Below are 18,372 nucleotides of genomic sequence, written 5' to 3'. Positions count from 1 at the left end.
ATGTCAAATATTTATGATGACGCATGTGAGATAATTATGTACTTCAGTAATTGTTTTTTATTGGTATTTATTTCTGTATATATATTTACCAAGGAAAAGTTTTTGATTAGCCCCCACGCCATTTTCTTATTAATATCCGTAAAGGAGTAATTTCGTAACATACCTATATAAATGTAAATATTTTAAGTTGTTTAAAAGTTGATTTGAGATAGTGTGATTCCTTTTTTAAAACAATTTGTTTAATGCAATATATTTGTATAAGTAATACAATTATTACAAATTAATCCATCCCAAAATATCGATATTTATTTAAAATATTCAGTTCCTACTTAATCTAATTACATACCTTTATGAAATATTGAAATCCATCAAGTTCCATAAATAATCAATTTAAATAAAATTATAATAAAATGTGTGTTGGTATAAAACGTTGGCCGAAACGAAATTTAATTTGTAATTGGCATTCACTATATAAACTACATGTTTATAGTACCTAGGTATGGCTGTACCCCTAGGCTCCTAATATTATGAAGTTCTTCAGTTTAACAATAACGAAATACACGTGCCCCGCATATCGGTAGACTGTTAGATAATGTAAATAAATAGAAAGCAAAAAAATAATATTCCCTTAAATGACCCAATCATTTACACTGCATGGATAGGAGGTACATAATTTTACCGTAAAGAACCCTAATGCGATTTTAGATGACCCGCCCCTGGCCGGGGGGGTTGAGGGACAAATTCGGATTTGCATAAGAGTACAGCAACGCAAGGCTAGGTTACCGAGTTTATGGCTATCCCTGCAGGGCGTGAGGTATACGATGGCAGACAGGAGGAAAATAAGCCCGAGGAGCATTAAAGGCGGTGGTAACTAATGTCGGTGTCAGGATCACGACGGCACCGCTATACATCGCCATTTACGGGACCTTTGGGACCGTCGCGATCGTATTCGTTTCGCCCAAAAGAATATTATACACTTAAATGTACGCCGCTTGAAATTGAATTTGAAAAGGCTAAAAAAAATATATATATTATAGGTCGGTAGGTAGAAGGTACTTTCTACCAATTCAGTTTTCCGTAAAAATTGTTCAACTAAATGTTTTAGGGTAAAACTGTTATATCAATCAAATCCGGTAGCATAAAACTATATCATATAAATATCAGAATATAAAATTATATACGAGTATATATAATATATATAACTTACACATTTATATTGTATATTTATACGTTTTATATTTTGTACCTATATGCAGGTAATGCAATATATATGTCTGTATTCTCAACGTTCTTTTTAAAACAACTATATACTTAATATATTTTGACTCACGATATTTAAAATGAATATGTTACTTTTTGTTATTGTTTATCGATTACATATAGTTTATATTACTCTATATCAACGTGAAAATATTATTTGCTTATTAGTTATTACATTACGTACTTAGTATGTTTTATTTCAAATTAGTTCTAAACTTTATTTGTGTTTCACTCAAGATTCGTGATATTCATCAACTTCGAATCAAATGTAAACTTTTTTAAAACTTATGTAATATTGAAATTGCAGTATTTTATATTTAGAAGCGGCATACCGCGTATTTATATACTTTATAGTTTGGTATATTATGTAAATATTATAAAAATAAAATTAGTATGATGCATAAATGAAATATGCAGTGTACATATTAATATATTATGCACCAACATTTCGATTTTTCAAATGTCATTCTAAACTAGTTTTCAATAAACTAAATACAGTGTATGTACATGAGTAACATAATGCATTTTATTACTCACTACTACATTTTTTAATATTTATTTTTCAATGTGGCATCAAAATGGTAAAATATGGTGTATTATCATATAACTAAATAGCAACGAAGATAACATAAGAAACTATTATGTATAGACTTATGTATGGTTAGTTAGAAACTTAAATATTAAATAAAAGTAGTAAATACAGTTTTATTTTATTTTATTTTAGAACTGTCAGCTATAACCATTATAGTTCGACAATTACGAAACTAAATACAGTTAAACTATATTATAATACCAAGTATATTTTTATCTACATACTTAATAACTTTGTGTTTATGTAATACCTTTTAAAAGAAAATTTAATTTTACCTATTCATTACTCATATAAATAAAGATAATAATATGTACAATATAATATTTTAAAAATATTAAATTGTTTAAATGTAGCACGTCTTACGTCATCTTATATCTACGACTATCCATTCTACATAGCCACAGTTGGTTTGAAAAATGTTGACACATAGAAATACGACATTAACGGATTTTGACGCAATTTGTGTTATTTTCCAAAGCTAGGCGATGACCGTTCTGTACCTATACGTATAAGAAGTTTTACTTTACTTTTTTTTTTTTACACATTGTTAAACATGTTTGGATTTTAAGGGCATTTAATAATACCATTAGGGGTTTTGTTAATTTAAAATTTTAAGATTTGTATTGATCGAGTGTTTTTAACTCTAACCTTAACACCATACTAGGTTTACTTAATCGAATATTATTAATTTTTATTCGTAATTTTTCAAACGGATCCATAAGGTATCAAAATCAAAATTACGAATAACGACGACTAGCGAATAATACTTTTTTCAGATTAATGTCCACGTAGAACACTTAAAAATGTGCAGTCCTACAACTTTTGTTTGAATTTAATAAAAAATATATTTTTGGTTTACAAATTGTTTAAAAAAAAAAAGAAAATGAAGTGCATTAATTAAAATTTTTGTGGCATGGAAGCATTTTTTAAGTTTTTTTTCCATATGTATACGCATGCTCATTGCTCATCCCTGTACAACTATACTATAACTATAATAGCCATAAATTATAATGTAGCGGTAGGCAGGATTTTACTTTGGAGTGTATAATAATTATTGTTATACGTATAGTAGAGGCTCAACTAGGATCCTTCATATGTTTGGCGTGCTAGCTGATACCACGGGGGTATATGACATTTTAAACTTTTGCAGCAACCTTCATAATAATTTTAGAACATGGTTATGTATTACACAGTCGAACAACGTATAACGTTATACGTCAAGCGTCCACAGAACACTATGTGGTAGGTACCCTTCTGGATACGCCGCAGCGTGTGCAGGATATTACACTCGCTTACATTTTTTTATTTCATATCTAACAGATAATATGGGCAAAATATATATGCATTGTGCGAGTTTTTACAATATTATCCTCCATATCTATTCTGTATTTCTGTATCAATGAGGTTTGTATAACTTGGTTTTCAACGCATTGTCACTTCAACTACCTACTGTTGTTTAAGTCAATTAAAGTTTGTGTGTATGTTATTTTCCGGTTTGACGCTTATACAGTAATAGCCTCTATGCACTGTATATGAGACCACTTTGGGTGCACAATATCCCCAGGGGTTAGTTTTGTTTAGCGCACCGTGTGCTCCGAAAAGTAAACCATTTACACAGCCGACGTGACAACTACAATGGTCGTATAGACCAACACAACACTTTGTAATAGCCACCCTGCCGAGCTGTAAAACAATGACATCGGTGGTGAAAGAAGTGTATTTGACAAGGGAATATATACTATATTGGATTTACATGTGCAGAGAACCAATTGGTTTTATGATGATTTGAATTTGAAATTTGTATCCGCTGCTCTTCCAAAAACCAATGAACCGTGTAACGATGTACTTTTTATTTGTTCACAACTTTTGTCGTAAAATAAATAGAAAATAAATAGTGTTTCCACGCGATATTCCAACTGGGGTTTTTAAAATATGGACTTTTGAAATTATCATGTATTTTTAGAAAATTATTAGTAATAATAATTCATAATATATGTTCCTATACAGAAAATTCATAAGGTTAATATAGTATAAAGTATTTTTATTTTATATAAATTTAAATTTAAAAATGTATAAACCAGTGATTTTTAATAATTTTGCCTTCTATTTATAACTTATGAGTATTGTTTTGGAAGCAATGTACATTGAGCATTTAATATAATCGTAAAATGGTAATAAAATGGAACCACTTCATGCTGAGATGTCCATGATTTTCTCATTTTCTTTTAGTTATAGTTTCCCTTACGCTTTTCATTGTAATAGCATTGGACTAAATTACCGTGCACAATTTCTTATTAATAGTGTTATACATTTTCTATACACAACTTTTACAGCTGTATTAAAATAGATACTACGAAACAGATAGTCCGTAGAAAAAAAAACCATCATTGTAAAGCCAATATTATATTGTTTTCTTTTTTCAAAAATGAAAAATTGTTTCATTTTATTAATAGACCTCTTAATTCGTGAAGACTGTATATTTTTTATTAGTTCAAACGTAAAACGATTTTTAAGAAAAAAATGTATAAAAATATTTTTTCTATCCTAAATATATGGAAGATATGCATGCGAATACTGAGTATAAAAGTAAATAATGTCATTTTAATCTTTTAATACATATATTTTAATTACAAAATACTAATAATTGTACCCACATATTTTCTTTGATATTTTGCTTATTCTTCCTAAAATACAATACCTATAGGTGTTATGAAGTATATTTCATTAAATAAACATTAATTAGTTCCTACATATTTTTCGTTAATAATTGTATAATTTTAAGCACATTTATTTTACTTTACACAACAATAATATTATAATAATTCAGTTAAAGTTTTTAATTAACCTATAATTTCTTATAAAAAAAAACATTTTACGCATATTGACTACACGCAATGTGTATAGTACACACTGTAGTTGTCTTTTCAATAACGATCTAACTTAAAGTGACAGAACAGTTTATTTTTCATTACTAACACCTCACTTTAAATTAATGAATATTCATAGGACACTTTTTTATACGATAAAATCATATTATTCTCACTTTAGCTTTCTATACGATAAAAGCAGTGGTGTGCAACGTGCGTACATAGGTTGTTAGTTGTAAGGTTTTAAGTAAAATTCAGTGTATTTTCTTTATTATTAAACACATTTATTATATAATATACAAGTATAGGTATAACGTAGTCGTAGAGTGTAAGTGCATAACCTAACCTACGTATAACTCAAGACACAGGTACTTACACGAGTACACGACGTCTGTTATAACAATGTTACACATTAACTATTTTTGTGGTAAATTGAAAAGGAAAAAATAAAGTCGAGAAACCCATGTATCAATTATTATGTGGCAGTGCTTTTTCATTTTGTTCACCAACAATCCGAAACGGTAATGTTGTTATCTACCTTAAGTCAGTGATTGCCGAGAATTGTGACTTATAGAATTTTGTTATGACCCTCTGCCCCTTCAAAGTGCGCGTACACACATGCATAGGGTGTCCGCCACGTTGATTGGCTGGTATAAGTGCGTTATGCCACCGCGCGCGGAAAACCTTTCTCCTCCTCCCTTGTACGGCCGTCTCCACCCTGCAATGCACCTTCGTCGTCCCCATAACATCGTTATGTGTTTTTGGCTTCGCTTAAGCCGTCGTGATGACAACGTAATCGGGTTTGTTCTTGGACTGCCAACACTACCCCGCCGTCGGTTAATATAAATCTGACAGAGAGTGCTGTACACGTGAGACACTCTCGATGGACAAGGGATGATAGAGTGAGAATATGTGGTTACCATCAACTCCTTTTGACGCTCACGAACCAATCCAATTAGTAACGATAAAACTTCGGTCAAATCGAAGTAATCATTTTCTGGATTAAATATTGCCGATGCCAATCAGTCCCAAAGTACATCGTTACAGATTTTCGGTGACAAGTCATATTATATAGCATTAGCCTAATACGCATGGACAGGGAGAAATCCGAAACCTAGTTCGAAAAAAAGTGTTATCATTACGACACGAAAATAACTCTAAGCCTAAAGAATAAGGGAACATTTAACACTTAAATTTTTACATCATATTTCGATCTCTTATGGGGTTAATAATAAATTACATGTATATTATAGCACACATATTAGTAACGTAAGTATAGTTACGTTAAAACCACGACAGGTACACGTACATAGAACAATGTAGAAGATAATCGTTATATATTGCGTTGATTTCATCTCAGAAATAAGTAAAAACAAATAGAATAATTACATTTTGAAATAAAGTAAAAATAAAATTTCATATAGGTGTAATATTAATTATTAATTATTATTAAAGTACAGTTACTATTAGTATATAATAATAAAAACATTAGATTGTAAAATGATGTATTTACTTATAAGTTATAACTTTTATAACATAACTTTAAGTTTGTGTATACACTTATACAGGTTATACTTTTATTTCCTGCATACTCACATTATTTAATAATATTTATTTAAAATTTTAACCACAGGGAAAATATTCTAAAACTCTTAGTATTGCGTGATTGCTAACTTCAAAATATTATATTATGGAAAAGCAAGTGTTATTTACTTTTAAAGTTCTACATATTTTAAAATTGAAATGGAAACAGAAGTAGCACAAACAGATTACGTAATCAGAAACACGTCTTGTTCTAAATAAATGAAATATTTATTAATATGCGACTTAAAAAAAACTAGGATAGCCATACAGGGTGATTTTTAAGTACGCCCATATTATTTGTATGCTTAAATTATGCATATTGTATTAAAATTCAGATTTTTGGAATTTTTAAATACACTTGAAGAATTTTTTCGAATCATTAAAATTTTTCGTACCACTTAATGATGATCCTATGACAATACAAAATTCAGTTTTTCAAACAGAAACCAGTCTTTCTTCGTTTTTAATTATTAAGCAGATATTTTTTTTGAGAATTGAGATGTATCTAAATCAAAATTCAAGCTAGACGCTAGTATATAGTTTTTGATTTATGTAACTTTGTTTTTTAAGGACAATATGTTTATGGTAACAGGTTGAGAAGATAGGCTTACACGAATTTAAAAAGTTAGCAATTACTATTGATTTATTAATGTATAAGTGATTTGTAAAAGTGGCCCAAGTATAATAAATACTACATCTAACATAATATATCACATCTTTTTTATTTTTAAACAACCATTTTTGAGGATTATTACCCTAAGAATAAACATTTTAACAACTCGGAAATTCCTCATTAGAATTTTGATTTAAATACATCAACATTTTCAAAAAATTATGCTCTAAATAATTTTCAGTAAAAAGGGGGGTTTTCATTTGAAAAACAGAAGTTTGTATCGCCACAAGATGCTTCTTAAGTAGTACCAAAAATATTCTAAATTTGAAAATATGGTCTTAATAAGTCTACTTAACAATTTAAAAAATCAGAATTTGACTGGAAAATTAAAAAAGGGGGTGAGCATGCTGAAAAAATTACCTTGTATAGTAGATAAATGTACATATTTTATAATGTCAGTCCAAAACTCCAAACTCCGAAATATCGACGTATTTTTTATAGTGTTCGTATAAGTCACTATATCAAAATTACAATAGGTAACTAATTATAAAGATTATTTTGTAACACTATAGGTAATTTAGCAATGGTTATAAGCCATGGCTTCAAAAAATCTTAACCAAAATAATTCTTTAATTAACTTAATTACTAAATACCGAAATTTGTATGTTATTTAGTTATATTTCTAATGTCTTTAGATTTCGGCACTATATCAGTTTAATCATAATGTTAGAATCTGAAATAACGGTATAAATTCAAAAAATAAAAATTGATAGTTTAAATTTAAAAGGAAAAAAATTAATTTGAACCCTGATGAGTAGTTTTATTTTATATAATTTATTAACACGTTATAAGATATTAAATTATTATTATATTTTACTGGCTTTTTGTATATGTACATCAATGATCTACATACTATTTTATTTTCCATTTGATAAAATATTTTGATTACTTAGCAATTAAAAATGTATACATAGGCACCCGCAGGGGGGCACCTGGGGGGGGGGGTCATGGCCCCTCGGCTACGTTAATTACTATTAATCATTTTATCACTGGTAAAACAAAAAAAATAGTATTAGATTTTTTAATTTATCCCCTCTTCCCTTTCTTATATTTCTGCGGGCGCCCTTGAATGTATATAGGTACGGTATCCATTCGATTAAACTAGTTGGTATCGAAAATCTTAATATATTTTATAATACTATATTATGTTTATATCTTTAAATACCTAATTGTTATTTGGTGGTATTAATAATTACCTCAAAACTTTTAGAGAATATTTCTCATATTATGTTTCTACCGATTTTTCTTTCAACTATGGCATATAATATTTAAATAATTCAATAAACATTTGAAGTTCTCTATTATTTGAATTAATTTTGTTTTTAAATTTAAACATAAATTAAATCATAATAATATAATAGTTTTCCCATTAAAAAACATATTTATGGATGTTTAGAATAGAGTTAACATAACGTAGGTTCTTACAGGCTACAAGGAAACCTATCTGTTTCTGCAACATAGAAATAGTAGGTAATTTTTTTGTTTTGTGGAATACATAATTCATCCACCGACCGTCATCGGGATCTTGTATTATTTTTGATGACGAAGATAATAATAAAAATAAATAATAAACAATAATAAAGTAAATAATAAATGTCTAGTTGCTGTGCAATACTTTTAACGCGTGTGATGGACACTACATTATATAGATTGACCTTTAAATTTAGTTCTTAGACTACATTGTATAGGTACACTTTATAACTACATATTATAGCAGTAACATTCATATCATACGAATTAATGGGTACGGAATAATTGTATCGTTTTAATATTATATACACTTTATAGTAAATACACTTTTTTCATAAAAACTTTTGATCCGGATATTTGTGTGCAAATAACATTTGATTGTTTTATATACATGCGCGGTCTGAACCTTTTTTTTTCATAAGAAACATAGGTGGGTATGTACTATGTGCGATAGTATACTTTATTGAGTATGTGTATACCCTACCTATACCTGCAGGCTACCAAGGTATAGTTGTTCTAAAACTCGTTCGTTTATTGGCATGTTGACATTGTTGACATACCGATTATGCCGTGTTTAACGGGGAACGAACTATATTATAATATCTTCAGATATCACTGCTCGGCCGTATATCACAAATAATATGTATATATTTTACGATACATAGGTACCTTACATTATACATCATGCGCTTACTCCATTAAATTGGCGTTTGAACAAGCGTCTCCCCTTGCGCGCCCGTCTCATTACCCGCGTCGGCGGTTCAGCAGCATGTAATGTGTATAGTTTTATGATGGAAATATAAGCGGTTCAAATATTTACATAACGCGACCAAACGTTGCAAACAAAACGGTTAGATTCATTTTTATTATTATTATTATTTTGTTGTTTTTTTTTAAAAATTTTTTCCCCTGAAATCCTCTCCTCGGCGCAAAAGGTAGGGGGAGGGGTAACTTATGTATTTACCGTTACAATACTGCTGCTGCTACTGTTACTTGCAGTGCGGCTGCAGTATTATACATACTATTATGGCGACAGATGGCTGGCGGCGACCCGTCCGAATAATTATTGTCAACAACCCGCCGGGGGTAGAGGGTCGCCAAAGCCGTAATGAATAAAGACGTGTATGTAACAATAATAATAGCGGTAATAATGTAATGTATAATCTCGAAAAGGGGTTAAAAATTCGATCAACTGTACGTTATATTGAAGTCGAGGGATGTCTGTGGTTTTATAATGAAGTTGTACTGCATGTAGAGGGGAAGTGAGAGATCACATGCTACATTGGTGTATATATATATAGGGTATAATATGTAATAGTATCATCGGATTTTGTCAATCAACATGCGTAAAGGTATATGTATGTGGTATTTTGGTATGTATAATAACGTGTAATTGTAATTGGATATATTTTGCCGGCGCGCAACTACGACTCATAAGTTTTTTTTACTAACGAATTTCTTCTTGTACAATATAAATCTATGATGTATTAATTTCAGGCTTAATTCTGCTGGCATTTGGTAATAAATTGTAAGTATAACAGGATATAAACTATTAAAAATATTATTGTCAACGTAAAATTATAGGATTCAACCGATGAACCGCATACTTAATATTTACAAAAGTTTAATTCAAAATGTTAAAATTCAAAAATCACTAAGGGATAGGTAAGTTGTTGCAACGTCCATTTATTTACTTCTATATTTCATAAATTTTTTTCTTAACAATATACACCGTAAAATGTGGTTCAATTTCATATATTTACCAGGTACCTGGTGCTATAATTGAATGACTATATTATCGGCTTGACAGTTTTAATTTTATACTATATATGTACCACGTAGGACGTAGGTACTAAATTATATATATAGCATACATTGTTAGTGTATAGGTACTATGTTATAAACGTTGTACGCCTATCTAATCTCAAAATATTTGAAGTGACATAGCACTTTATTTAATGGAAAATATATCTATTTACCATACTAATGAGTTTTTAACACTAACCATTTTTTAACCCTTTTGTTCAAGATATTTCATTAAAAAAGTTTACTTGAAAAGAAATTAATAGAAAAAATATTGAATTATAATGTACTTTGTGGGGAAAAAATACAGGTGTTAGGTGTTTTTTAATAACGTCTTCAATAATATTATTCTTATTATCTATCATGAAAATTCGTTTTCAGTTATGAACACAAACTTTTTAACAAGATCATTAAAAAAATGTTATTAGATTAAAAAGAATACTACTCTCATATAATAATATAGGTATATAAATATAATATAATAAATAGATAAATATAGGTTTAAATATATTAATAGATACATTGATAATATATTATTTAATCCATGTAGTCTATAAATGTTATATTATTGAAAGTAAAGAATAGATAACACTATATCATTAAAGATACATGTACCTACATTAAAATTATTAGTATAAACCGTTTTTCGATGCCTTCAAAATGTTTGGTACTTTATTATTATAAAAGTGGAAATAGGATTAGTTTTGAGGGTAGTTTTAGTGTAAGACAAAACGTTCTGAAAATAATATATTACTTTACAAAGCATGTGGCTTTCGTGTGGTAAAAGATCTATAAAACATCTCCTTTGTATTTCGTAACTTCCTCGTGAAAGTCCATTTTCCCACATACGATAGTATTTCAAAGTGCCACCAGAAACAATGTCATCAAGCTGCCGTGACACTTGTTTTCGGACCATAAAATTCTGAAGTGTTTTTTCTTACTTAAGGGCTAGCGCGCGTGCGTGTGTAAACCGATCCGGCCAATCGCTTTTGTGTCGGTCACCCTTGGGGGGAATTCATACATGACGCATGTACATGATTTATTTATGATTTCTTCCCGGGAAGATTATAAAATAAAAAATATATCTAAAAGGTCCACGGTGTAACTTGATACCGTATAGGATTCAAGTCAATCGTGTATGAAATGCTTTTGAATTTTAGAGCACACACGAGTTCCTGACAATGTCTATTTGAGTCGTCTGAAATTATATCGTTCGGTCATAAATCTAAAAAGTTTGCATTTTCTGCAGTTCAATGAAAAATTAAATGCGTAGAAAATGTTTGTAAAAAAAAATCGGGCCATACACCCTCATACATAATATTGTAAATTGTTTAGTGTATGCGATGCAATACAAATGTTTGTATTTTGATCAAAGGGATTAATTTTTAAAAAAATAATAATAAACGAAAAAAGTAGATTGCAACATGAATATCCATGCCGATGACGCATTGGATAATTTATTGTAATATAACTATATGACATAATAATACATATTTTATTAATTTATTATAACTATATTTATATTACACGAACACGCGCAATTTATAAAGGGAACGGTTGGGGGTGTAAGCGTACAGCCTACTCCAAATTATAGTATCCTCCCTTCCAAAGCACAAATTAAATAATGATAGTGTCGTTGATATTTCTGTTAATACCAATAATGTATATGACGCCGTAAGATTATTTTAAAATGTAGTTTACACTTATTGTTATACGTATAAAATACTACAATGTGAACATCATTTAATTTTTTTGACGATTATATAATACCTAAATAAAATATTCATTAGATTTCCCGGTTTTTGATTTTAATATAAAGATATGTTTTAGGGCAGTCTTTAAAATTATCATTGAATATCATAACAAGTTACGTTTTTCACTTGAATACATTTTATTAATATTATTATTATTATTATTACAGAAAATTCCAATTGTATTTTATAAATGTATTCCGTGTGTTACGGATGAGTGTATAAATTATTGATACAATTATTTTGAATTCACCCATCAACAGCTCGAATAAAACACTTTTCATATAGAAAGAAACAATACCAAGACAATGGAAAAATAAAAATGGATGTCATTAAAATTAAATGGTCGAGTGTCCTTCTGAAGATTTTGCACGTTCGGTCAGTCGTTTATCGACTACATATATGGTATCTACACGCTTAAAACATCCTCGAAGTAGAATTTATAATTAGAATATTGTACATCTTTTGTTTTTGTTAATTGTATTCTATTGTTTGGATTGACTTCTTTTGTTTTATATTGAAACTTTTTGCTGGTACGTTGTTATAATATAATTGGTTCGAACATCAGTTTGTTGATTAACCGTTAAACATTTTTTTTCTTTTGAAATAGTCGAGATTTAATCCATATATTATGCATACGTATAGTTTCAAACGACATACTTAATGAATAATGATAAATACATGTGCGGGTGGTAGGCGTAGGATGACTAGTATTTTTAAATAAATTATTCAATATAAACATATTTATACTTAAAATCAATAATTGATGTGCATAATATAATATTAGGTACTTACATTGCACATATTCTAAATTATATATAATATAATTACTTACCTATGTGGTTATGTCTAAATAATCCATAGGCCAACGTAGGAAATAATTAAAAGTTTTGTGCACAACAAATCTATATTATTACCAATATTACTGCAATATATAAGGGATAATTTTTTTTTTTTTTAATATAAAATAATTTCCTAATAACATAGACAAAAGTTCTAATAAATATTTTATTCGTACAGGTGCGGTATTTTTTATTAATTTCTCATCTGATGTTTCTAAATTTCTAATTGTATTAATATAGGATGTATAGGCAGTACCAAATAAAGGACCTTATACTACTTCCAAATTCTAATACTAGTTATAGACAATATAAACGATTATATACATACATATTACATATGTGTAAAGATAAACCACATCAGTAGAAAATTACTAGAAATATAATAATTAATAATATATACAGTTTACTTCTGGTTTGGTGTTCTTGTTTGTATTTGAATATAAATTATGGTATTAATTTGTTTTAATACAAAACTATTTTATACAACGTATTTCAATTTATTTGTTTGAATTTGAGTTAGTAATTTCACACAATAATTAATTATTATTAATATATGTCGGACGTCGGTAATGTTTGAATTATAGATTCAAATAACTTACATAGGTACTCACATAAATACATTAAACATAGGTAATGTAATATTACACATTGGGATTGGATTATTAAATTCGTATAGAAACACCAACATTATTTTGGTTTAATATACTTTATAAATAAAAGAGTTTTATTCATTGAACATTCAAGCTTTATAAAACATAACAGGGTATCTGTTTTACTTCGATATATTTCATATACAAACAATCATTTTTCCTCAATATTTGCTGTGATCGAATATTGTAAACCCCACATACGCTTGTTCTAAACGAAAGAGGAAGGCGAAGTTTATTACCACTTGGAATTGGTTGTATTCGCCTTGAGATATTGCTTTTTGATTCTAGAAAATGCTATATATGCTGTATTTGTATGTGCGTATATTGTTTATATATAAGGTATGTAATCTTACTTATCGATAAACAATTCTGAGAATTCGTTCTGAAGAACGGAGGAAATCATTTCAGAGCTCGGAGGTTTTTTTATTATACGTATAAGTGGGATATAAAGGTTTCCAGGTATGGTTAAGGGGGCGGGGGCGAGCGTACGTGACTACTGACTCCTATAACGGCCGTCTAGAAATCCCTCCAATAAATTTCTAAATAGACCTTTTCAATTTTATACGAATACATACTCGTAAGTTGCAAAATAATCGGGTATATACTAGCATTTGAAAACCATTTCATTCTTATGAGCCCCCTCGTGGCCATATTTTGTGTGATGTTTTTCAAATATAAATATTATATAATAATGTTATTATCTAATCCGAAATATATATTATTTTAGAAGGTATAATAAAAAATTGAGACATCTGTTTAATAACTTATATTTTGAAGACTTATAGAGTGGCATTTTGTGGATACAATTTTAGTTAAATAATATGTACCTGGTGCCAACCTATAATTATCGATAATGTTTAATAAACAAATTAAGAATATTTAATTAAACTTTTTTTAGTGTTTCATTCATTTTTTAATTTTCCCAAAAGCGATTTCTCAGTTATATAACTGCAGTATTTTATAATATTGTATTTATTATAATCCTATGTATTCGGTGAAATTACTTTTGTATTAATACAAAATTATGTTAATTTTTTCTTAATATTTGATTTAATTTTTATAATATATACCTATTATACCTACCTAAAAATACTAAAACTGAAAGTCTTGTGTTCAGAATAACTTTAAATTAAAAAACGAATAATTACTATTGAACGGTTCGTATTGTTTTATTATTATTTTTTTTTTTATCAATAAGGGTCGGAACAACACGAAAAATTTAAAAATGTAGGTACAAAAAAAATTGAATTACATTTGCGTATCCGGCATTGCCGGGGGCCGTGAAATACCGAGAAAACATAGACGTTATTGTTCATCAAAAGTTAGTCTTGGGCGGCACTGGAGTCTGATGCACACGCGTACATATAACGAGAAAACAAATCGGATTAAGTCAAACGCCGCGCGGCAACAGCTATATTATAGTATATAAAGTATACACAGTCGCAGACGGGAAAACCAATTTTCCAGATTGTAAAAAGTTAGACGGCTTGGCGCGTTTGCGGTTTGTGTGGTGTGCGGTGCGGATCCGTTTCCTGTCGCAGCCCGCCGCCCCGACGAGTGAGGAGGGGTGAAAGGGACGGGTGCGACGATATTATAATAACATAATGAGATTGTCTATCCAATATCTGTCGGATGATTGTGACAATGTTTTAATTTACACAACTACCGAGTTGGTGAAATTGAATTGGGAAATGTAAATTTTTTAGACGACTGGCGACACTCGGGTGGGTGCGCGTGTCATGGAAACCAAGATAATAATATTATGATATATATGGGGGACTCGTGGGCAAAAATAATTCAATTTTCCGAATCATTATTATTTTGGTATAATAATAAATCGGTGAACTTGGACCAACTACTCGCTTATTTTTCGGCGAATTAGGCCCGACGAGCTGCGTATAAAATTCAATTGTAATCTAACTGTTCAAGGAGCAGATATTATGTATAGTACATGTACATGTTACAGTTATGTATTATATATTATTTATAAACCATGCGTAAACTCAAATTTAAGTGTATAATATTATCAAGACACCAAAATATATAATATGCATATCGTGTATTGTATTATTATGTTACGACTTTCAACTGCAGCATGCAGGTCGTTATGTCGAATGTGCGATAATAAGAACGTTGAGGGACGAAGGCGACGATGAAAATAAATTGCGTAATTTTTTACATCCTCCGACGAACGCGAGCAAATATAATAGTGTAATGTGCACTATATAATGGTTTGAGTAGTCAAACAATGAATTTATATTACAGTTTAACTTGTTAATTGCGAAAATTGTCTTTAAATGATTACATTGACAGGCGCCGCGTGTTATTATTGTTAGTCTGATGCTTACAATTTATTATTTCATACGGCCACGTATTTGTTATTTGTCTAAATTATTGTTTTCTGTTTAAAACATACACTATATACACACTAAATACACACATCTGACGTACTACTGTAAACGTAATTTTATAATATGTTCATACACAGCTGACGTGTGATGCATTTTAAAAATATTGACAGGTAGATATAATATAGGTAGGTGTAATACATCCATCCTACAATCCCACAATGAGCAAAAAGTCAACAATTATTATTATAGGTATTATATAGTTCACCGTTCAAGCTGTTGTCTGTTTGCAATTATTTCCAAAATTATGCTCAATTATATTTCAGCCTATTGTTCTTTTAATTGTTTCATTCTAATACGTTAAGATGAATGCAAATCATGTTTCTTATGATAAATAAAAATTATTTGTTAGTTACTTACTTATTTGTTCATCTGAATTAATTCGGCAAAGCCAGAGTCCTTTGCCCGGTTGCCGAGTTGTACAAAGATCGTCAGATGAAAATCCGAGGAGCCTTGACCCCCACTCAAACATTGTGATGAATTATTAAATTCCTGTGACCTAAAATTATTTATAAAATTAGAAACATATTACAGAAAACCTTAGGAAATAAAGATGATGTTATAATATTTAGATACACCTATGAGGTGTTAATAATATAGAAAACCCAACTGGGTCTAAAAATATACTATAGGTATTATGAAATATAACTATATATACAAATCGACCTAGCTTGTCAACTTATATTTAATACATATTCAAATTATAGGTATACAGATGATAAGTTTTCGTATGCTAATTTTTATAGCTAACATAATATTATTAACAATATTTTACTTGAAAACTACATATTATTTTGATTATCAGTAAATTATTAGCTTAAATTTTCATTTCATTATGCTGATAATTGATATTAAAACAGAAACTAAGTTTGTAGACATTTATTTTCATGTGTAATAAGTGTTCAAAGTATAATATTTTCATTCTCCTTCTCTCAGAAATTTATTTATTTTTAGTTTTGATTTTATCTATAAAGTATAACACGTGTATTATATAGGTTGTGTATTTACATTTTTACTACATTCCCATAACTGCAATTAATTATTTGTTATACTTAGATATATAATTACAAAATTTCACTGAAAAAAAAATAGTACAAGTCTTAGAAAAACCTCATTGTAATTAAATGTTTTGTAAAATATTCAAACATTTCAAACTATAATCCACCATTCGCTTCTTTTTTTTCACGCTTCTAAGGCCAAAAATAAATATATATATTATACATCCACACACATGCAAATTATATATTACAGATTGATTGTTTTAAAATAAAATAAAGTAAAAATAAATATTTATAATATATTACTAGCTACCTATACACTTGTTTTAAATTTACCTAACTATTTTTCAAATATTGATGGATGGTGTACATTTAGATATAAAATTGATATAGGTGTACTAGATAGTATTTATAATCAATGATATAACTAATGTTTATGTTGATAACCATATTTTTTTTAAATAATTATGAATTAAAAGTTTACTTACTATACTGTAGTTATTAACTTTTACGTAAAAAAAAAATTGTTTGGTTAGTAATTTTTAATTGTGGTTTAATTTATATTTTAATATTAAAGGGTATCATGAATAATATAAAAAATAAAACAAACAAGTATGATAACAAACATTTTTTTTTCGCTACATAATTAATATTAATAAAAATATATTATAATAAATTTAGTATTTACTTCTCACTCTTACCTACAAATTAACACTAACTCGTCGATCAAGAACAGTACACTATTCTCTATAATTATTGTACCTGCAATTTTATTCATGGTTATATTATTATTAGCAAGAGTTTGAGGTAGACAGTTGTTCATTCAAAATGTCTCTCTTTTTATGTTAAACAGTCGTATAAACTCGTTATTAAATTACGATATACGCTAAGCCCAAGGTGATTTATTTATAATCTATATATACCTATATGTATTCTTACGATCATGAATTATGAAACAAGTGAATGGTGACGCTAAAATCAATGTATAATTATACAATTAAACTGATAAAGTTATGAACAACATTTTCAATAGTAATTAAATTACGATTATAATTCATAAATTCATATTAAGTTATCAAAAATATTCGAATCTTTATAAAGCATTTAATATCTTTATTCTCATTTAATTTTGAATTTATATAGATTTTTTATTTTATATAAAATTTAATCTTCTTATTAGTTGTTAAAATGTTTAGGAAAATGTATTTTATATTGTCCGTGGAATACTGATAAATATTTTACAACGCATTTTAGTGTCATATTACTAAATAGGTACATATTGTATTTTTTTTTACTTATTTACTTTCGCTACTTACTTACTTACTATTTGAATTATACACCTATTTTTATTATGAAGTGTGTATGATCATTTTGTGTTTTGTATAAAATATTATATTTAATTTACAATGAGTATTTATCGCACATCTCAAAATTTAGAACACAAAAACTGTGTATGTGTATTAGCATAATATGT

The 18,372-nt window shown here is 28.5% G+C and overlaps 1 protein-coding gene across 1 annotated transcript in view; it reads right to left on the bottom strand.

Annotated features, from left to right (window-relative positions):
• Nucleotides 1-16,387, bottom strand: part of LOC111036895 (cGMP-dependent protein kinase, isozyme 2 forms cD4/T1/T3A/T3B) — a 123,416-nt gene extending 107,029 nt beyond the window's left edge. The window contains exon 1 of the mRNA XM_022321109.1: nucleotides 16,261-16,387. Coding sequence (XP_022176801.1) covers nucleotides 16,261-16,372 — 112 coding nt within the window. The 5' untranslated portion in view covers nucleotides 16,373-16,387. The remainder of the gene's footprint in view (nucleotides 1-16,260) is intronic.
• Nucleotides 16,388-18,372: the final 1,985 nt, after the last annotated feature.

Source organism: Myzus persicae, unplaced genomic scaffold, assembly GCF_001856785.1.
Source record: "Myzus persicae strain clone G006 unplaced genomic scaffold, MPER_G0061.0, whole genome shotgun sequence".
Taxonomy (NCBI): Eukaryota; Metazoa; Arthropoda; class Insecta; order Hemiptera; family Aphididae; genus Myzus; species Myzus persicae.
Note: the sequence above shows the minus strand (reverse complement) of the source record. Positions and strands in the feature narration are given on the sequence as shown.